Below are 23,028 nucleotides of genomic sequence, written 5' to 3'. Positions count from 1 at the left end.
TGAAGTTTGAAGCACATTACACAAATAAATCACAAACAGTTGTTACTGGGTTACACAGCACTGGCAACCTACAAAACTTTTGTGGTTCATGCAGTTTGACTGAAGCAAATAATTGCATGTTTTGTACAAAAATGAGAGTAAAAAAAGGGGTAGTCTTCAGTGATGTCATTGTCATGCATGGACAATCATATCTGCAAGAAGATTCGAAGGAAAACCACTGGGTACTTTTCATTGTTCTGAGAAAAAATGCCTCCACCATTTATGCACAATCATCAAAAACATGTGTGTTGTATTCAATTAAGCGCTATGTGTCTCTTTGGAATATTTATTATTTATAAGAAGGGATATACGTCAGTCTGTGGTCGCCATGTGTTGGCAAAGCCAAGTAATCAAGACTAATTTTATTGATAAAATGCAGCACAACACGTTGAAAAGCAAGTGTACCTTTTTGTTATTTGTATTCAATATACAGAGGATAAATACACATACGAAATAGAAAAGAAAGCATCTAAAAAGAGTCCAAGTATTTGTTGGCAAAATTTTCTCACTGTTATTCTCATATGGTTTATTCCTAAAATTGTTCATACTGGAATTAGATTTATTTATTTTGAGGAAGGGAAGCAATTGTGCAAACTTCCGGCAAAGTCTCTCCATGTGTCGAATGTTGTGATGACAGACGTGCTGTAGAACAGCAGAACCAGCAACAATGTCTAAGCAGATAAATGATGGGGAAAAGCGATTGCTTACAAACCTTCTACAGCTACAAAACTTGATCAAAAGAGATCCAGATTCCTACAGAAGTGAGGTGAGAAACTGAAACTCAGTAACAGCGAGATGGAAGGGTACCTCCTCTCTTTTTTGTCTTAGTCTTACTCTTAGTCTTATGTATACATGTGTCTATAATATATATAACGCTATTCGTCAGGTTGGTCAAGAGTCTTTGTGTTGGAAATATATATCTCTGTAATCTCATGCTTTGAATCAAACGCACGAATTGTCATTTGACTGGCCTTTACAGCATGCTGGATATATGAGTAACTCGGTAAGAAAATACGACGAAGAAAACAGCAGACGAGCAGTAACAGCCACACTGACACTCAAGTGACAGCAGGTTTACAAAGCTCTTGATTTAACGGTTAACCTTAGGCTAACAATTGTTAATTCATTACGATTCTCTGGACACGGCTAACAATCTCTGAAAACCACAGCATTTTGGTTTTTGGTTCTTGATCAATAACCACAGTCTGGTATTTCCTTTTTCTGCTGATCTAGCGCAAGCAATGTAACTGGACGAAAATAAGTTTGTACAAATATATATATATTGTAATTGATTTGTTTTAAAGAGAGAAATAAAAGCAGGTACACCAAAGTGATTTTTGAAGTTAGGATATTATTTTCAAAGTTAGTATTTTCTGATAGATCTTTTTATTCTGATTCCAATGGTACCAAAATCATTTGTGTATGTCAATTAGAACCAAAGTTATGAATTTTTAATCATTTAATTTTAGCGCGCGCTTTTAGGACACTTTACAAATTAGCAAATTAGGCAACTTTGAAGGACAACACTAAAGCAACCAAATGCATGATTTGTGTCAATTTCACTTTTATTACTTCTACTGAAAACATACAACAAGCCTAATTTTTTTGCAAGGGACCTGATGTCAGGAAATGTATGAAATCATCTCTCAAAAACTGCAAAACATGCGATTTTACTAGGGATTTAACAGATACACAGCATAACGCACAATATGCTACTTTGGCATTTTTCATAACTTCTGTTCTAATTCACCTACAAAAACGGTTTTGGTATCATTGGAATCAGCATTAAACACTGAACTCAACTAAAGTACTTAAAAGACTTGAAAACATGAAATATGTTTTTGTATTTATTACATAATACATTTTGTAATAGCGACATAACGTTAGATCATTCCTCACCACAGTAGTTGTTGCCATTCATGTTGGATTGTTACACAGGATAATGTGACAGGCTAACAGTTTATTTAATGAACATTTTCTTGCTCAAAAGTTCTGCTTTCTTCATGTTATGATCAACAACAAAAAAAAAACAAAAAAAATTTGAGTCTCCCCCCCCCCCCCCCCCCCCCCCCCCGCTGAGAAAAAAATCAAATCCCTTAGGCTGTATAGTGTATCTAATCTCCTACAAAGTCAAAGGTTGGTCATTCTGTCTCCATCCCAGGCCTACATCTCAGGGATGGTCTCAGCAACAGCAGTACGCCAGTAGGCCTACTCTGCTGTCCGCTTGCCGGCAGACGAAAAATTTGCGAAGGTCACGTGACCATTAAACAAGTCGCGTAAGGCGAAAATACAATATTTAGTCAAGTAGCTGCCATTTTCAGCAAGACCGTATACTCGTAGCATCGTCAGTCCACCGCTCATGGCAAAGGCAGTGAAATTGACAAGAAGAGCGGGGTAGTAGTTGCGCTAAGAAGGATAGCACGCTTTTCTGTACCTCTCTTTGTTTTAACTTTCTGAGCGTGTTTTTAATCCAAACATATCATATCTATATGTTTTTGGAATCAGGAACCGACAAGGAATAAGATGAAAGTGTTTCTAAATTGATTTGGAACATTTAATTTTGATAATAATTTTTATATATTTAATTTTCAGAGCTTGTTTTGAATCCGAATATAACATATTTATATGTTTTTGGAATCAGCAAATGATGGAGAATAAGATAAACGTAAATTTGGATCGTTTTATAAATTTTTATTTTTTTTTACAATTTTCAGATTTTTAATGACCAAAGTCATTAATTAATTTTTAAGCCACCAAGCTGAAATGCAATACCGAACCCCGGGCTTCGTCGAAGATTACTTGACCAAAATTTGAACCAATTTGGTTGAAAAATGAGGGCGTGACAGTGCCGCCTCAACTTTCACGAAAAGCCGGATATGACGTCATCAAAGACATTTATCAAAAAAATGAAAAAAACGTTCCGGCATTTCATACCCAGGAACTCTCATGTCAAATTTCATAAAGATCGGTCCAGTAGTTTAGTCTGAATCGCTCTACACACACACACACACAGACAGACAGACAGACAGACAGACACACGCACATACACCACGACCCTCGTTTCGATTCCCCCTCGATGTTAAAATATTTAGTCAAAACTTGACTAAATATAAAAATGACATTTTTGGCAACATATAGATGCAATACTCAAGTAAAAAGTTGCGTAAACAATAATACAACATATTCCCTACAAAAGCAATGTAAAGTTACGCTGCATAGTGTAAAGGAAGTTAATTCACAAGTGAACTTTACCACCCTACCCCAGCTCGCTTTTCATCGATCTCTTCAGGCAGACAACCACCATTTTCAAAGACAAAATATACGAACAAAGTGTTTGTTTTGGGGCAAAATAACAACGCAAACAAACAAAATATAAGTTCAATCTGACCAACAAGCATCTCCCATGTGAATGGGGATGAACAACTGGACGGATCGCTGCATTGTTGTGGTGACGGGTCACGCTCGGTCACTTCGCCGCAGGCAGCCATTGTGGTCATTGACCCGACGTGAAAACTTTTACACTTCACATCTTTGATCGGGCTACACGTCGCGTGAGTGTCGAAACAAGTTAAACAAACTTGACAGTTTTGAAGAAAAAGGTGCGTTCTTTCACATGGTGGGCTCCTTTCGATGGTATTTTCAAAAAATCAAGAAGAAAAAACGCGTAGTAGTTTTCATTCACAGATTTTACTTGTAAAGCGCGCGAGTATGGATCAATGAATTATACGAAAATGAGGCTCACAACCTCCTCTTTCATTCATTGGTGGTTATTTTTAGATTTGATGATCTCACCCGATGCACTTTGGAGAGAAGCGAACCTACCCATCGTAAAATTGACCGGCCCAACCGCGGGAGCCATCTTCGCTGCGGCACACACATCACTTTTTCAAACTACGATTTCCCCAATTTCTAAGCTATCAAACTAATAAAGAATAGAACAGAATAAAAGACAAAAGAATAAACTTTCACCCAGTATAAATTTTATTTCATCCATCGCCATACACACAGAGAAAATAGAGGAGAAAGATAGGGTAAAATTGGGAAAATTCCACTCAGCGGACAGCTGATTGACTGACTTTGGTGTACCTGATAAAAGATTGTTTTTTGGATGTTTTTGTTTTTCTGTTTGTAGTTTGCCATCCAGTGGAAATGCTACCAGGATTTGTTGCATCTCTTCAAGCTGCAGCCAGGAACCTACACCAAACAAGTTGATGACTTGACTACTTTTCTGGCACAGGTAATAATAATAATTCGCTATGATTGTATCTGGAAAGCATATGACATATGTTTGTGGGTATTCTTCTGAGCACTTGTCAGGGATCGCGTTAATGCATGTTTTTTGCGTATTTGACGCGTTTTAAAATCCGCCCACGCATTTTCCCGGCGCTTATGCGTAACGCGTACGCAAAACAACTTCTATTCAAAACAGCATGCTCAGCAGCACATCCCAATACTGAATCAGACAATAGCACACGTGCGAGAGTTTAGAATCTCTAGTCTGTTCTGGATCAAACATAGCACAAGCGCGCGAGTTCAAATCTAAAGTCTGTTTTGGATCAAACAAAATGAGGTGACGTGCTCTCGGCGATGCGCGAGTTGACACTCTGATGCGTATCGCCGTGGAGGGGCCGGCCGTGAGCCAAAGTGCGGACGTTGTAGACAGGGTTTGCCGCGAATTCCAGAGCCGATGTGAGCGCCGGAAATAGGTGAGAGAAATGCGTGCTTTTGACATGATTTAACTGTGTTATAGTGTGACGCAAAATCGGTTCTGCTTTACGCGTTTTTTGGCCGACATTGCGTAAGCCGTACGCAATTTGAAAAATCCTAGCGCGATCCCTGACATGTAATTTTTTTTTATAGTCTGTACTATAAATCCTTTTTTTTTTCAAGGGCAAGCGTTAACAAGATGTTCATTAGTTTTGTAAAATGCTAGTGAAGCTCTGCCCAGAGGGGCTGTAATCTGATTTCATGAATAAGTGACTGTAGTCACTCCAGGAAAGGCTCAAACTACAGAGTCATAAACAATTAAAACACCCAAGTAACTACCTTCAGACAGAGAAGAAGGCAATATTTAATACATCACATTCATAAGTGCAAAAGAACATTGAGAACAGATTCAAAGAAATCATTCAAACACAAACAGATTTCGTTCCTGAAATGGGTATTGTTTTACATTCCATTTTTCGCTACTTCACAAGCTAAGCGGGTGTTACACATTGCCTGGAGCCACAAAATAGAAAGTCATGATCTTCAGCTAACATTAACATAACTTCACGCCTGTGGTAAACACTGTGTTGAACTGTTCAGGTATCCCAGTGTTACTCAGAAGAGCTGAAGGCATATCCTGAGATGCTGCGAGAAGTCCTGCAAACCCATGCAACTGTTCTGGACCCAACCATGCGCATGGTAAGCTTTACTGAATTTATGTTGTGTGCACTAAGACAAGTATGGTTTGATTTCAATGGAAATGTGCTTTTCATTGGAAATAATTAACTGTGTAAACTTGCTCTGTCATTTTAGTTGGTATTGTGACTTGCCCCATCCTGTTTCAGGCTGCCTCCAATTTGACACGGTTAAGTTGCTCTGTGTGTATGTGTTTATCTGTGTTTAGAGCATATAAAGGTTAGAAATGAACACGTTATTGTAGACAGGGTGATGGAGATGTGTGTGTGTGAGGAAAAAAATTAGTTTATGAGCAAGTAAGTGCGTGACCATTCTTTTAGTTGTTAAAACTTTACAATAAGTTCAGTCCTTTCAACAGATGACAGAGTATCCTGATACTAGCAAGAATTAACTTGTGATGTATTTCAAAGTTTTCTGAGTCCAAATCAGCTGCATTTTACCTCATAAAGATTTGCAGTTAAAATCCTTTACTGTTGGAATAATTTATTTATGTATGTTTTTGTGAGGTGCTTAGAACTGTTGCGCTTAGAACCGTTTTAGGATTTGCGCCATATAAATATATCCTTATTAATATTATTATTAAACAAATTGTTAATGAGCAATGAAATGTGTTTTACTTGCAGACTTTTGTCAAGGCGCTGATCATGCTGAGGAACAAGGGTCTGATCGAGGCCACCAGTGTCCTGGAGCTCTTCTTCAGGCTCTTCCGATGCCAGGATAAACTGCTGCGCAAAACCATTTTCAACTACATTGTCTATGATATTAAAAACATCAACGCCAAACACAAGAATGTCAGACTGAATACAGTAAGTCTTGTCCATATAAACAAAATTTAAAAGAGAAAGTGTCAGAGTTAAGTTTTGGGGAGTGGTTTTGTTTGGTTGAGACTTCATCTGTTCATAGTTTACACACAAAAAACCCCACCAAAAATAGAAAGATAAAAAAAAATCTGTATGCATAATTTACAAGTGTTTGGTCAAGTGTCCTTCTTTTAGAAAGGACACCGGTCTTGTTGTAAGACTACTCAGCCACATGTGTTAAGAATATGAAGGTTAGCAAGAATTAATAACCAGTAAATACATGTAGAAAAAAACTTGGTAACGGCTGTTGTACATATTGACACTTGCTACCAAATTAAACTATGCATTGTGTTTTGTTGGCAGCTTTGAAATCGACATTTCTCTTGTTCCAGACACTGCAAAACTTCATGTACACAATGCTGAGAGACAGTAACCATGTTGCTGCCAAAATGTCTTTGGTAAGTATCACATCTTGTCTTGTTGATTATTCTATGTCCAGATTTGTTTAATACGTGCAATAAGATTGTGATAACTGGGTTAGATTTTGTAACTAATTTTTTTTTGATGCATCCTTGTTTTACCCTTATTTTTTTCAACTTCCAAGTTAATAATGTGCCACTAGGGCACAAACTTACTTTCTTAGCATGTACGGTAGTTATTTGTCGACAGAAGGACAATCTTTGCTCTTAACAAAAGTGCCAGTTCAGTTTGTGTCAGGTATGTGCTTTTCATAGTTGCAGGGAAGAAAGTTACCATCAGGAAATCAGGAGTTCCTGAATATAGAAAAGACATCCTGATAGATTTTCAGATGTTTTAGTAAAAATCATATAGAAGAAAGGAAAAAGTCAAGTTCACTTGGCCTGAAAGCAAATTGTTATGATTTTTAAAAGTCTCAACATTCATCCCTGTAGTTGCACGTGGTAAAGTGGTGTGAACATTTTGTTTGAATGTGACAGGATGTGATGGTAGACCTCTACAAGCGGAACGTGTGGAAGGACGCCAAGACTGTCAACGTCATTGTGACTGCATGCTTCTCCAAAGTGACCAAGGTAAGAGTATGATGCTTCCTGGACTGGATGGATGATGTTGTTGATGAGTTTTTTTCAGGGTATGTAGACAGGCATTTATGTTTGGGAAAATAATAATGATACAAATGCACTCTTGCCTTCTTTTACAAAGTTAGTAGTGAGTCTGATGACATTCAGCTCTAAAACAAAGGATGTATATATATATATATGCTTGATAAGAAGTGCACATTCTAAACCTGTCTTTCAGGATTTCTGATCATACCGTTGATAAGAGTTTGCTTTGCTGCTTGATGTCTGACAATGTCCTTCTTCTTCTTCTTTGTTCATCTCATGGTCTTAAACTCCCACGATCTTGTATGTGTTTTTACCCCGCCATTCAGGCAGCTATACACCGCTTTTGGGGGAGTCAATTTCCTACTTGTGTACACAGCTTTATTTCATTAGCTCTGGGCGTTATGCTGTAAAGCAAATATAGTTACGCTGATCGCTGTTAGTGCTATACAGTGGAAACCCCCCTTTTAAGACCCTCAGATTTTCTGTTCATACCCTCTGTTATTTACTCCCATTTTAAAATAAGACTCCCTCCTTTTTAAAGACCTTTAAAAGGCGGGTTCGACTGTACTACATTTTGAAAAATGCTTCTGTTGGTGTTGGTGGGTTAGTAATGGTTTGTACTGCTAGTTTTTAGTGTTTCTAATATGTTTCTGGCACCTTCTTCTCCAGATACTGGTTGCTGCCATGAAGTTTTTCCTTGGAAAAGATGCAGGGGAAGAGGATAAGAGTGACAGTGAAGATGAGGTGAGTTTCTGCGTCATTTACATTTATGGTGTGAATAGATTTGTGTGCATGAATGAGGGGTACAGCAGTCCCTGCAATGTACGGCCCCCGGCGTGAGCGGACACCTGACATGTACGGACACATTTGCTCGGCACGGAGTGTTTTCCTTCTATATTTGCCCCCCCCTTAAACGGACACCTGCAAAACGTGGACGCGGACACTCATTTTCGGTCCCAACAGCAGGTCATACCTCCAATGTACGGACAGACCATCGTCAAATGTTCACCACAACAAAGTCGATAACAGAGCAGTCCGGCTCTTCGTACAAAGATCACAGCCGCAATGGCGTGATGACAGTCACCGATAACTTGAGTGCACGTGTACCCATCAGGAGAGGGGGGGGGGGGGTAGTTTTGGTCAGGAGTGGAGTACATGCGAAGATGCCAACATGAAACTGCACTGTGCTCTTTATTCTTGTCTGTTGGACGTAAACAACAGAAACCACATGTACAGTCGATGAAGGTCCTGAGCGAAAGAGAGTGAAAAACGGCCACAGTTCTCAGCATCGTGCGTCTGTGTGTAACCTCTTTCATTGACAAGATACTCTTGTTTCCCCTCAGCCTTGACCAGTGAGTCGGTTGCCTAATCTGTGAACCCTTCAGTTGTCTTGCTTTGTCAAAAGTTACGACACAGTCAACTGGTTTTGCTCTGAGTGAACAGTGCAGCTGGCCTCTCTGGCCACAGCCCCAAACAGTACATGGCTGGAGGGAGTGAGAGAGAGGGAGGGGGGGGTGGAGGGGTAGCTGGCTAAACTCTGTGGGGTGTCCGGTGTCACTACATGTCAGCAGGAAGAGCATTGGAGAGAAATAGAGAGGTGTACTCTTCCACACAATTTCCAAGCATCAGTTGTCACGGCTTGGGGTAGGCATTAGTGAGGGAGAGTGGGAGCTGTGTTATGTACTGTGTATTTCCGACTGAAGAGTGAAAAGTCACTGCCATGCCATGATCGGCATGCAGTCAATAAAGCCAGACAAGAAGAAAATAAATTACATGACTATGACATGCAGCTCTATCTGCTGCTATTTCTTCAAACTGGTTTTCAAACTTATTCTTTCAAAGCATCTGCACACGCTCCTCTGTGCTGTGTTTGTGTGGCTGCTTTCGTATGTCAGTGCATGGTGAGTGTGTTCACTGCCTTGAGGATTTATTTTATCTCTTCTTTTCAACACTTTTCATACAAATCATTTTTACAGAACGTTTAAAGAAGTATTAGGAGTTTATTGTTATTGTTTAGTAGCCACAAGAAGTGATTAGCATAGACTCAATCCTGTTGTTTGTGTGTCTGTGTGAGTGTATGGCGGAGGGGGTGGTGTGGTCACCCCTCCCGTGACCGGACACCTGCAATGTACGGACAGTTTTGCTATGGCCCAAGGGTGTCCGTTCATGAGAGGGACTGCTGTACAATCCCTGACAGTTGAATGCACATAAACCCACTTGAACTAACAGCCTCGCACGATCTTCAAAATGCTAGCCTAACTGAGACAAGAAATGTGTTGCTATGACTGAAAGGATCCACATTCCTGTGTGTTACACATTGTTGTAGTAAAGTCTTATGTTCAAATTGAAGTTCTTTGAAAAACAAAGTGCTGGAAGGGCAGCAAGTCATGCAAAGTCAATTGGGACAAGGTTATGCAAGCACTCTTTGTGTGCATATTGTTGTTTTTGTCCCCTGTGCATTTGTAATGTCCATAACTTCATCTTTCAACCTTTTTAGTGTTTTGGTTTATTGTGTGTGATTATTTGTGAAAACAGGGCCCGCAGAAGAGTGCTAAAGAGCTGATGCTGGCTCACAGAGTGGGGAAGAAGTCACGCAAGAGGCAGAAGAAACTGGACAGGGCTTTGCTGGTGGCGAAGGTATGCGTAATTAAGTGCTGGGATGGAATTTGTACACACCTTCACATCAATAAAAAAATAAAAAAATACTGTACTCATGTATGAACGAAGAATTATAAAAAGAATAACAGCAATGTTTCAACCCTAGGGTCTTCTCCAGGTCTGTTATTTGTTTCATATCCTTGTTCACACATGGGTACAGTATTTTTGGGGTCTTTTTTTTTATCACTCTCGCACGCAGTCACCGTTGTTCTTATGCATCCACATAAATACGATTTTTCTATTGATGTAAAAGTGAGTACAGCAGTCCCTGCAATGTACGGCCCCTGGCGTGAGCGGACACCTGACATGTACGGACACATTTGCTCGGCACGGAGTGTTTTCCTTCTATATTTGCCCCCCCTTAAACGGACACCTGCAAAACGTGGACGCGGACACTCATTTTCGGTCCCAACAGCAGGTCATACCTCCAATGTACGGACAGACCATCGTCAAATTTTCACCACAACAAAATCGATAACAGAGCAGTCCGGCTCTTGGTACAAAGATCACAGCCGCAATGGCGTGACGACAGTCACTGGTAACTTGAGTGCACCTGTACCCATCAGGAGGGGGGTAGTTTTGGTCAGGATCGAGTGGAGTACATGCGAAGATGCCAACATGAAACTGCACTGTGCTCTTTACTCTTGTCTGTTGGACGTAAACAACAGAAACCACAGTGGATGAAGGTCCTGAGCAAAAGAGAGTGAAAAACCGGCCACATTTCTCAGCATCGTGTGTCTGTGTGTAACCTCTTTCATTGACAAGATACTCTTGTTTCCCCTCAGTGAGTCGGTTGCCTAATCTGTGATCCCTTCAGTTGTCTTGCTTTGTCAAAAGTTATGACACAGTCAACTGGTTTTGCTCTGAGTGAACAGTTGGAGCTGACCTCTCTGGCCACAGCCCCAAACAGTACATGACTGGAGGGAGTGAGAGACAGAGGGAGAGGGGGGGGTGGAGGGGTACCTGGCTAAACTCTGTGGGGTGTCCGGTGTCACTGCATGTCAGCAGGAAGAGCATTGGAGAGAAATAGAGAGGTGTACTCTTCCACACAATTTCCAAGCATCAGTTGTCACGGCTTGGGATAGGCATTAGTGAGGGAGAGTGGGAGCTGTGTTATGTACAGTGTATTTCCGACTGAAGAGTGAAAGGTCACTGCCATGCCACATGATCGGCATGCAGTCAATAAAGCCCAGACAAGATGAAAATAAATTACATGATTATGACATGCAGCTCTATCTGCTGCTATTTATTCAAACTGGTTTTCAAGCTTATTCTTGCAAAGCATCTGCACACGCTCCTCTGTGCTGTGTTTGTGTGGCTGCTTTCGTATGTCAGTGCATGGTGAGTGTGTTCACTGCCTTGAGGATTTATTTTATCTCTTCTTTTCAACACTTTTCATACAAATCATTTTTACAGAACGTTTAAAGAAGTATTAGGAGTTTATTGTTTAGTAGCCACAAGAAGTGATTAGCATAGACTCAATCCTGTTGTTTGTGTGTCTCTGTGTGAGTGTATGGGGGAGGGGGTGGTGTGGTCACCCCTCCCGTGACCGGACACCTGCAATGTACGGACAGTTTTGCTATGGCCCAAGGGTGTCCGTTCATGAGAGGGACTGCTGTACTGTAGTTGAATGTTTCTTCTCCTGCGTTCCGGGATGGAATGTTTCAAAGACATGAAGTAGCCCATTTCTGATGTGCAGATTATAGAAATTTCTTAGCCTCAGAAGATGCAGTCCTATGACATGACCCCCCCCCCCCCCCCCCCCCACCTCTTGTTTCATCACTCCAATTCTTCATGTTCTTTGGTGAGCCCCTATTTGTTACCTTCTTGTTGTCTTTTAAATTAACAGAAAGTTACAATGTTTTCTTCAACAGAAGCGGAAGAAGAACAGACAGAAAACAGAGGTGTTTGATTTCTCAGCACTGAGGATGGTTCATGACCCACAAGGTAATACACGTATTCATTTTTGTTTGCTGTTTGGAAGTCTTACATTTGTTTGCATTTGTTATTCATTCAGATAACTGTTTGCATTTCCTTGCTTTTTAATGTTATCTCAAGCAGAACCGCGACTTATTTTTAGATGTTTTACAGTTCATCAGCTGACACGTTCTTGCAAGAATATTGCAAAGTATTTCACAACAATGCTTTGATGTACATGTACTAATAGTGCAGTTATAAAGGGTTGCATATCTGGCTGAAGGATACTTGGTCATGATTACAAAAGTGCCAATCACATGGCAGACTTTTTAACCAACTTTTCCCCAACTTTTGTCAGTTTGAAAATGTATCCTGAAAATGCAGTGGTTCTTACAAAACAAATGGATTTTAAACGTCAACTGCTGAATCTGTGAACTTATTAAAAACAAGAACAGTATTGATTTCATGAATTTGCCAATGTACCTTTCCCTGTGGGTGATGTCTTTCTGTGAGGGATGCTTCAGCTGTATTACTCTATGAAAGATAACTGGTCATGGAATGTAACCCATGTTTTCAGACTTACACAAATCTGAGAAAATGAGGCCTTATAAAGGAGGGAGTCTTGAAGTGAAGGTACCCCCCGCTGGTTAGGGGGAGTCCCATATTGGTTGGGACCAGAAAGAATTTACCCGATGCTCCCCAGCATGTCGTAAGAGGCGACTAACGGATTCTGTTTTTCCTTTTACCCTTGTTAAGTGTTTCTTGTATAGAATATAGTCAATTTTTGTAAAGATTTTAGTCAAGCAGTTATGTAAGAAATGTTAAGTCCTTTGTACTGGAAACTTGCATTCTCCCAGTAAGGTAATACATTGTACTACGTTGCAAGCCCCTGGAGCAAATTTTTTGATTAGTGCTTTTGTGAACAAGAAACAATTGACAAGTGGCTCTATCCCATCTCCCCCCTTTCCCTGTCGCGATATGTGACCCTCCACCACGAAATGAGTCACATGTCACCTCGCGCGGTTCTGCGCTAGGCTTAATATAAGTCTGGGGAGTGTCTGGTAACAGTGTGAGGGTCACCTTAGTCACAGGCTTATAACTCAAACAGTTTTCGCTCTTTTCTAAAACGGTTTTCACCACTGGATAGAGCATAAAAAACTCTTTATGAAAATGTAAAAATATGAAAACCATGTAAAGGTGACATGCGACTCATTCTGTGGTGGAGGGTCACATGTAACCTTCGTGGTTAAAAACGACGTTAAACACCAAATTAATAAATAAAATTGAAGTGAAGGTAAATTTGCAGAGATAATGAACTAATTCTGAACAAACGAGATCTTGAGATGGTAGAGTCTTAAATCGGGGGTTCTTGAGAGGGGAGTTCCAGTGTATTCAGTGGTTGCTATGTAGTTTGTTGTGTTGCCAGGATTCAGTGAGAAACTGCTTCACCAACTGGAGGGAACCAATGAGAGGTTTGAAGTCAAGCTGATGATGATGGACCTCATCTCCCGACTGGTGGGTGTACACCAGGTATGTGCACTTTTTATAAGGTTCTTCTTCTTTGTTCATGGGCTGAAACTCCCACGTTCACTCATGTTTTTTAACAATTGGATTTTTACGTGTATGACCGTTTTTAACCTGCCATTGAGACAGCCATACGCTGGGAGGATGCATGCTTGTTGTATAGAACGATTGGCAGCTCTGCCGAAATGACAGCACTGGGTTTTTTTTTAGGTGATTAGAAATAAGTTCCGCCATTTCACCAATTGCCAGTGCCAAGCGACATCCTTGAACCTTGCTATTGTATCAAATAAAGAAAATGAATAAGAATGAGTAAATTGTGTTTGTAGCAATATTTGTAAAATATGGAGTCCAGGAAACATTTGTTATATGATACTAAGTGTTATTTGAGATGAGCATGTAAATCAGTTCGCTTAGATTAGAACAACTTATTGGATAGGACGTATCATTCATGTCTGGGTTTGTGTGTCCACAGCTATTGTTGGAGCGATTTTACCCGTTCCTCAAGAGGTTCCTTCAGCCCCATCAAAGAGGTAAGTTGTTCTGAAACCTCAGTGTGACAGTTTGGCATTTGTAATTAAGTACTGCTGTTTAGTATATTAACATTTAGTATTGATATTTGATTGGTTGAACAGAAAAAAATGGGCTGCTTTTCTTTTTTTTCATTAAGTATGCACATAAACAGACAGGTATGCATGCATGTGAGCCTGCAAGCTCACACACACAGATGCACAAAGGTCATGTGCAAGCAGGTTTCAGATCTCTTTGCACATTGTGTAACAACAAAGCATTTTTCTTTCATACATTGATCACCCAGTTTCTTGCAGTGCGTTCCTTGCTTTCTTCCTTTCTTTCAAGTTTTCTTTTCTCCTTTTAATATTGTAATGTGTAATTAATGTTGAAACTTAAATGTCCAATCCATTATAAAGCGCAATGAGACTGTCTGTTAATGTTGAAAAGCGCTACAGAAGAACATTTTAGTAGTACAGTCGAAACCTGCCCTAGCGAACACCTCTTGAGAACGACCACCTATCCCAAACGACCACCTGTCCAAAACGATCACAGTAAAGGGTCCCTGACAATCTTTTTCTCTCTATAATTCGCCTTTCCATAACGACCACCTGTCCAAAACGATCACAGTAAAGGGTCCCTGACAATCTTTTTCTCTCTATAATTCGCCTTACCATAACGACCACCTGTCGGTAAAGACCACTTTTGGTTGGTCCCTTAGTTGGTGGTTATAAACAGGTTCCACTGTAGTACAGTTGAACCACTGTAGTACAGTTGAACCACTGTAGTACAGTTGAACCACTGTAGTACAGTTGAACCCCTCTTTTAAGACCCCTAATATAAGACTTCCCGCCTTTAAGACCTTGCTTTCTCACATTTTCTGCTCATAACCTCTATGAATTTTACCTCCATTTTAACACCCCTCCATGGGCGGGGATGTAGCTCAGTCGGTAGCGCGCTGGATTTGTATCCAGTTGGCCGCTGTGAGCGTGAGTTCGTCCCCACGTTCGGCGAGAGATTTATTTCTCAGAGTCAACTTTGTGTGCAGACTCTCCTCGGTGTCCGAACACCCCCCCGTGTGTATACGCAAGCACAAGACCAAGTGCGCACGAAAAAGATCCTGTAATCCATGTCAGAGTTCGGTGGGTTATAGAAACACGAAAATACCCAGCATGCGTCCTCCGAAAGCGGCGTATGGCTGTCTAAATGGCGGGGTAAAAACGGTCATACACGTAAAAGCCGTGGGAGTTTCAGCCCATGAACGAACAAACAAACAAACAGACCCCTCCATTTTAAGACCTGATTTTCTCAGACTTATGGAGGTCTTTAAAAGGGGGGTTTCACTGTAGTAGTAATTTTGTGGCTGCAAGAAAATACATGACTTTTTTCATTGTGTGGCAGAGGTGACCAAACTACTGCTGTTCGCTGCCCAGGCAAGTCACGAGCTGGTGCCTCCTGAAGACATGGAACAAATCCTGAAAACCATCGCCGACAACTTCATCACAGAGCGAAACTCCAGTGAAGTTATGGCTGTGGGGTGAGTCAATTTTTTCCTCTCTTTCTCTTTCCTGATCCAAAAACAGATAGACTGCTAACGTTCCAAAATTCAGAATAAAACAATAACAATTGTAGGTTATTGGAACGTTTAGTTATTGACAAAACAATACGTTACATCTGTGTTTTGTTTTCTCAATAATTAAACATTCCTTCAAGCTACAATTCTTGTTTTTTGATTCTTTCTCTTCCCTTCCCCACCCTGACTGGTCTGAATGTTTTCTGTAAGTAGATTTCCGTTGTTCGTCGACAATTGAACACCAGTAATCTGACCAATCACAGAATCTGTTACATTCTAAACCCATCTTGATTGAATTACGATAGATGTACCTAATCTGACTGTAACATTTTCAGGTTGAACTCGGTGAGAGAGATCTGCTCGCGGTGTCCCTTGGCCATCAGTGAGGCGTTGCTGCAGGACCTGGTTCAGTACAAGACTCACAGAGACAAAGGTGAAGTCAAAATCAGTGCTTTAAAGTCATTGCAGTAGACACCCCCCACCCCCCCCACCCCCCCCCCACCCCCTCATTTTTAAGACCTCCAAAAATGTGAAAAAATCGGGTCTTAAAATGGGGGTACCTTTACAGAGGTTATGAACAGAAAGTCTGAAAAATAAATCAAGGACTTAAAAATGGGGGAGTCTTTACTGTATTAGAGCTGGGGCAATGAAGCTGTTAGCTTGCATGTTAGTTGTATTTTATCCCTTGACTTGTATTATTTCCTTTGGCATGAGCTTTTATAGATGGTTCACAACAGGGCTAAGAAAAATGGTCTGATCCTTCAGTCTGAATCAAACACTTGCAGCGAGAAGTAAACCATTCTTCTACTGGGAAACTCTGGCAATGTTTTTTGAATTTCTTTGTTTTGTGATTTTTCCGCAAAATTATAAGTAGTTATCCTGGAACTTTTAAAAAGAGGAACATACCTCACAAATAATGTTTAAACAAGGTGAGCTTGGCTTTGATGTTGCTGTATATATCTTTGAGATAGAAATAAAGGCCACAGGAAATGAGGTGTTTGGAAAATCATTTTTTACTGCAACAGGTTAAGGTCCTGTACTCTGACTTTCTTCAACAAATGTTAACAGTTATTTTAATGTGTTTACAGCGGTCTTGATGGCGGCCAGATCTCTGATACAGGTGTATCGCCATAGCAACCCGGAACTGCTGCACAAGAAAGACAGGGTAAGTTCCAGTTTTGTTGTCCGGAAGATGTGTTAATGAAACACACAAGAATGTATGGTAAAATGTTTTTAGTACAAGCTAAGGAAGCAATACACTGTTCAAAGCAGATGGCAGTAGTTTTCTTCTATTGTCCAAGCTTTTTGCAAAAAGTAATGATTTCAGAAGGTGGAGGCTCTAGACAGAAGCATTTCCGGTGGTGTGACTTTTGCAGAATATCAGTTGGTAGGAAACCCCCAAATCGAAAGAGTGAAAGCGTTGGTCTGGGGTATGTATCAGCTGAAGCACTCTATATAAAGTCAGTTGACGTGCCCTTCTCTCCCCCACCTGCTCCCCACTTACACATTAAACATTTTGCAGAAATGAAAAAAAAGAATGTGTGTTAATTTACACAGGGCAGACCTACGGAGGCTACCAAGGAGAGGAAAATCCGTGCTTACGGAGAAACAGAGACACATGACTTCATCCCTGGTGCAGATGTACTGTCAAAGTTGGACCAGGAGGAACAAGAACAAGGTAAGTGTCATGAAATGGCATCAAGTCACTCTTTAACCAGGGCTGAGGTCTACCAACCCAAAGACCGGCACGGTTGGCCTAGTGGTAAGGCGTCCGCCCCGTGATCGGGAGGTTGTGGGTTCGAACCCCGGCCGGGTCATACCTAAGACTTTAAAATTGGCAATCTAGTGGCTGCTCCGCCTGGCGTCTGGCATTATGGGGTTAGTGCTAGGACTGGTTGGTCCGGTGTCAGAATAATGTGACTGGGTGAGACATGAAGCCTGTGCTGCGACTTCTGTCTTGTGTGTGGCGCACATTATATGTCAAAGCAGCACCGCCCTGATATGGCCCTTCGTGGTCGGCTGGGCGTTAAGCAAACAAACAAACAAACAAACAAACCCAAAGTGGTTGCCACCCAAATGGGTGAGAACAAACCGCGTTGTCTGATATGTTGAAATCACCGGGCTGGTAACTTTCTCGTGCAAGATGTTGCCTTTTCTGTCATGTGACTGGTTGTGAAATCAAATATGTTTCTGCAGGCTACAGTCAGCTAATTTGTAATGTCTGGTCTTCATATTCTGCTTCTTTACATCAACCAGCCATCATAATTTGTTTAAAGGTAAGACTGCACTTTGTAAGCATTCAGCGACATAACTTCAGGCTTTGCTGAGATTGTGACTTTCTGATGTACAGTCTTGAACATGTTTTTTTTCTTCTCCGGAGTGTTTGGCACATACAGGTATTCGGACAACATGTGTTGATGTGTTAGATGTACTTACGTAATTTTTTCTCCTTCACTATCCTCACCCCCAAACACTTTTTGTAGAGCGCCCTGAGACTGCTATCTGGCGTTGAATAGCGCTATAGAAGAACGTTTTACAGTGGAATCCCCCTTTTAAGACCCCCCAAATTTAAGACTTCCTGCCTTTTAGCACCCTGTTTTCTCAGACTTTTTGTTCATAACCTCTGTGAAATTTACCCCTGTTTTAAGACTCCCTCCTTTTTAAGACCTGATTTTCTCAGATTTTTGGAGGTCTTAAAAGGGGGGTTCCACTGCAATATTATTATTATTATTATTATTATATTTATTATCATCATTATTATTAACACCCATCTGGCAGTCCTGAAATGTTTTCTCTTTTCCTCATCCCTGTCAAACAGAAGAGTGGGAGTCGGCCAGCGAGGAGTCGGACCAGGACGATGACAGCGATGGATGGGTCGACGTCCACCACTCGTCCGACGAAGACGAGGAAGCCAAGCCGGAGTTGACCCCCCAGGAGGAGGAGGACAAGAAGACCCTGGCCATGGAGGTGTCCTCCTCTCGCCTTCTCTCCCAGGAAGACTTCCGACGCCTGCAGCAGGCACAGCTGGCCAAAGAGGCGGGTGTCAAGACGGCCACCACAAAGACCAGGAAACGAAAACGCCCCACAGACGCTTCGCAGGACAGGTATTTGAATTGTTAACAGACTGACATAAGAACAGGTACAGTTGAACCTGTCTATAACGACCACCCAAGGGACTGACCAAAAGTGGCGTTTATAGAAAGATAGTGGGGCCCCCATGTAGCTCAGTCGGTAGCGCGCTGGATTTGTATCCAGTTGGCCGCTGTCAGCGTGAGTTCGTCCCCACGTTCGGCGAGAGATTTATTTCTCAGAGTCAACTTTGTGTGCAGACTCTCCTCGGTGTCCGAACACCCCCGTGTGTACACGCAAGCACAAGACCAAGTGCGCACGAAAAAGATCCTGTAATCCATGTCAGAGTTCGGTGGGTTATAGAAACACGAAAACACCCAGCATGCTTCCTCCGAAAACGGCGTATGGCTGCCTAAATGGCGGGGTAAAAAGCGGTCATACACGTAAAATTCCACTCGTGCTAAAAACACGAGTGTACGTGGGAGTTTCAGCCCACAAACGCAGAAGAAGAAAGAAAGATAGTTGTTATGGAAATGTGAATTATATAGGAAAGAACCTCATTGAGGTTTCTTTGGGATGGTTGTAATAGGCAGGTGGTCGGTATTTAAAGGTGCTTACCAGGGTAGGTTCAACTGTATTAGAATTTTTAATATACTCATCTCAGGACGGGTATTTTGATTGGTTGTGACTTTAAACTTTAAGACACAGAGGAGTAATAACTTGGACATAGAAGAGAAAGACTTTCCAATTTTCTTAGGAGATGAGTTGAGGGGAGGGGATAACCCAGGTTTACAATGCTCAGTTAATTTTATTTCATACTTGAACGTCCCAGTGTTTCACTATTTTTATTTTGTATTCCTTCTCTGTTTTCATTTGGTGTCTTTGGTTGCTCCTTTTTACTTAGCTGTGTTGCAAAAACTGTGAATACCTAATCTGTTTTAAATCTGAGTTTTAGTTTATTTTTTGTTTGTTTTCTTCAGAGGAGACATGCCAAGCCTGGTGGACATTGAGAATGTTCACAAGAAGAGGGCCCACGACAGAGACTCTCGTCTTTCAACGGTTATGGTAAGCTAACTCGGCTTAACGTCTTGTTTAGTCTGCACCATTTGTTTCCTCACAGACATGGTACTCTTGCGTTGATTTACTTTCTTTGACAGCCACTATTTTTCTGCGAAAATAGAGTTTGAATACTCAGCATGACACAGACCTGTCTCGATGGGGTGTGCTGTCTTTTCTTTTATCGTAGCAGGCGGACACTTTTTTTCAGATTTTCTGTTCATAACCTTTATAAACCTAACATCATTTCAAAACTACCCGTCTGATGAAAGTATAGCGTACCTGTAATGAAAGGACAGGGGCGGGGATATAGCTCAGTCGGTAGCGCGCTGGATTTGTATCCAGTTGGCCGCTGTCAGCGTGAGTTCATCCCCACGTTCGGCGAGAGATTTCTCAGAGTCAACTTTGTGTGCAGACTCTCCTCGGTGTCCGAACACCCCCGTGTGTACACGCAAGCACAAGACCAAGTGCGCACGAAAAAGATCCTGTAATCCATGTCAGAGTTCGGTGGGTTATAGAAACACGAAAATACCCAGCATGCTTCCTCCGAAAACGGCGTATGGCTGCCTAAATGGCGGGGTAAAAAACGGTCATACACGTAAAATTCCACTCGTGCAAAAAACATGAGTGTACGTGGGAGTTTCAGCCCACGAACGCAGAAGAAGAATGATGAAAGTATAGCGTACCTGTAATGAAAGGACACCCTTGGGACCAGCCAAAAGTGTCCCTATCTTGCAGGTGGCCTGTCATCACAAGTATTTTTTGTTGAGAGAGAGGGGGGGGGTCTACAGCAGGTGTTGTTTATTGGGAGGTGTCCACTCCATCAGAGGGACCCCACAACACAGGTAGCTTTGTGTACAACTCACCTATGAGAACATCTGTATAAATTAATTGGATAGTGCGATTCTGTCGCTGCATACTTTCCCCAGGAATAGCAATCTGAATTACCTTGAGGGAATTCCCCCAGGACAATAATCATGATAATAATAATAATAGAACAATTATATAGCAATTCTACACAGCTCGAAGCACTTTACGCTTTACAATCAGGCATGGGAATTCTCCTTGGATCCGAGGATTTCCGAGAAAAGCTACACATTTCAGAGGGGAAAAAATCGAGGAACAAGCAACAAAAAAAGACAATCTCCAGAAAACAGTCCCTTCATTCAGTGAGATTCCGGCCATATGAGTCACTTTTGCGAACAGTTACTGGCAATACAAAACATGTATTAAATTTGGGCATTTTTTTTTGCTGTGTAATGAAACATACTCCCAGAATGCGACAGATTGCATAGATTTTAATCTAGATTTTGAACAAAAATTCTGGACCCCCCCTAGTTTTCAGAGATTTCCCATGCCTGAATAATAGAACATTGATATAGCGCTTCAACACAGCTTGAAGTGCTTTACACTTTACGCTTTACAATAAAATATACCCAATTCGTGGTTGACAGGCGGGCAGAGAAGGGCGCGGATCGTACACCTACGGCCACCAAAAAATGAACCCCCACGCAAGTACCACCAACAAGGAGAAGAAGAAGACGAAGGCATTCATGATGATCAAGCACAACCCCAGGCTCAAGGACAAGAAGAAACGGTCATTCAGAGACAAGCAGGTAAACATGATGTGTGTGTGTGTGTGTGTGTGTGTGTGTGTGTGTGTGTGTGTGTAGGCATTCATGATGGTCAAGCACAATCCCAGGCTTAAGGACAAGAAGAAACACTCATTCAGAGACAAGCAGGTAAACATGATGTGGGTGTTTGTGTGTGTGTGTAGGCCTTAATGATGGTCAAGCACAACCACAGGGTCAAGGACAAGAGGAAACGTTTATTCTGAGACAAGCCGGTAAACATGATGGGTGTGTGTGTGTGTGTGTGTGTGTGTGCGTGCATGGTTGTGTGTGTGTGTGTGTGTGGGCATTCATGATGATCAAGCACAACCCCAGGCTCAAGGACGAGAAGAAACGGTCATTCAGAGACAAGCAGGTAAACATGAAGTGGGTGTGGGTTTCTGTGTGGGTGTTTGTGTGTGTGTGGTTGTGTGTGTGTGTTTCTCTGTGTGTGTGTGTGTGTGTGTGTGTGTGTGTGTGTGTGTGTGTGTGTGTGTTTGTGTGTTTCTGTGTGTGTGTGTGTGTGTGTGTGTGTGAGAAGAGAGAAAGCGAAATTATCCTTCAGAGAGAAAAAAGAATGACGGCAGCAGTAACACAGGATGTCAGCAAAAACACAAGATTCAGCATGCATCACCTTTCAACCCTTAGATGATGCCTTTCTTTGGCAAATGTAGCAAAAGACTGACACATTAGTGCACATATTCAGCATTGTTCGCAGGCCTTGGTCTTAGGTCACTGACGCATACATTTTGTATCTGAGGTATTGTTCTAACCCTTGGCGGGTCAACCGTCTGATTGATTTGACATTTAGGTCTTCTGAACGAACTATACTTATAGCCAGGACATTTTGACCTGCACATATTTAGAGTCCAGGTCCAACTCAATCTGAGAACAATATTGCATATTATCTGATTAGATCAGGCTTTTTTTCTTTTTTTTTTTAATAATGTGCTATTTGAAGTTGCTACATGACTTTTTGTCCATTAGATTTCTATTTCAAGCTCTTGGCTGATAAAATAAAACCATGTTATGGATGAGGCTTCACAAACACTTTAGACTATGGTGTAAATGAACACTTAGTGCATTCCACTTGTGGCAACGTTTTAAGAGAGGGGTTCAAAGTTTAGGGTAGATAAACTCTTACTGTGGGTTGGGAATTGCAGATTTGTGAAAGGCAGGAAAGTATGATTGATTTATTCAGCATTACCTAAATACAATGCATATCATTGTAACATAATTCACATAAGTAAATTCCACTTGCTACTGATTCCGTAGTTTTTTTTCATTCTACAATAGAGGTGCCAGGAATTCTAGTTCCAAAGCCTCAAAGTAATCTACATTTTGTTGCATATGTTAATTTACCTGTTTTATCTATTGTGTTGCAGATTGCCCTGAGGAATTCTTTGCTGAAACGACAAAAGTCAAGGAAGTAAAATAAATTCTACTGGTACTGGAACTACAAAGATTAGCTTTAGTTTGCTTCTATGAGAAAGGATGGGTGTGTGTGTGTGTGTGGTTCTGTGAGTATGTGTGTGTGTGTGTGTGTCATCTTTCTGTCTGTGTATGTCCTTCTGTGTGTTTTTACACCCCCGGTATAGGGGTGTGTATAGGATTCGGTCGATGTGTTTGTTTGTTTGTTTGTGTGTTTGTGTTCGCATATAGATCTCAAGAATGAACGGACCGATCGTCACCAAACTTGGTGAACAGGTTCTATACATTCCTGAGACGGTCCTTACAAAAATTGGGACCAGTCAAACACACGGTTAGGGAGTTATTGGTGGATTAAGATT

The 23,028-nt window shown here is 41.3% G+C and overlaps 1 protein-coding gene across 1 annotated transcript; it reads left to right on the top strand.

The window, feature by feature from the left end:
• The first annotated feature begins 633 nt into the window (after positions 1-633).
• On the top strand, positions 634-22,701 carry LOC138968689 (protein SDA1 homolog). Its single transcript, XM_070341292.1, has 19 exons — positions 634-805; positions 4,172-4,276; positions 5,347-5,445; positions 6,066-6,248; positions 6,635-6,700; positions 7,199-7,291; positions 7,994-8,068; positions 9,860-9,961; positions 11,857-11,929; positions 13,326-13,429; positions 13,896-13,953; positions 15,332-15,467; positions 15,839-15,936; positions 16,592-16,668; positions 17,061-17,181; positions 18,322-18,607; positions 19,553-19,637; positions 21,083-21,244; positions 22,624-22,701. The coding sequence occupies exons 1-19, from the start codon at positions 707-709 to the stop codon at positions 22,669-22,671; spliced, it is 2,070 nt and encodes a 689-aa protein (XP_070197393.1). The 5' UTR covers positions 634-706; the 3' UTR covers positions 22,672-22,701.
• The last annotated feature ends 327 nt before the right edge of the window (positions 22,702-23,028 follow it).

Source organism: Littorina saxatilis, linkage group LG6, assembly GCF_037325665.1.
Source record: "Littorina saxatilis isolate snail1 linkage group LG6, US_GU_Lsax_2.0, whole genome shotgun sequence".
Classification (NCBI taxonomy): Eukaryota; Metazoa; Mollusca; class Gastropoda; order Littorinimorpha; family Littorinidae; genus Littorina; species Littorina saxatilis.
This window is presented reverse-complemented; position numbering and strand designations above follow the sequence as displayed.

Coding starts and splice junctions, on each gene's coding strand:
- LOC138968689 (XM_070341292.1), top strand. CDS start 707: ATGTCTAAGCAGATAAATGATGGGGAAAAGCGATTGCTTACAAACCTT. Junction 8,069..9,859: donor AGAGTGACAGTGAAGATGAG/GTGAGTTTCTGC, acceptor TTGTGAAAACAG/GGCCCGCAGAAGAGTGCTAA. Junction 11,930..13,325: donor GATGGTTCATGACCCACAAG/GTAATACACGTA, acceptor TTGTGTTGCCAG/GATTCAGTGAGAAACTGCTT.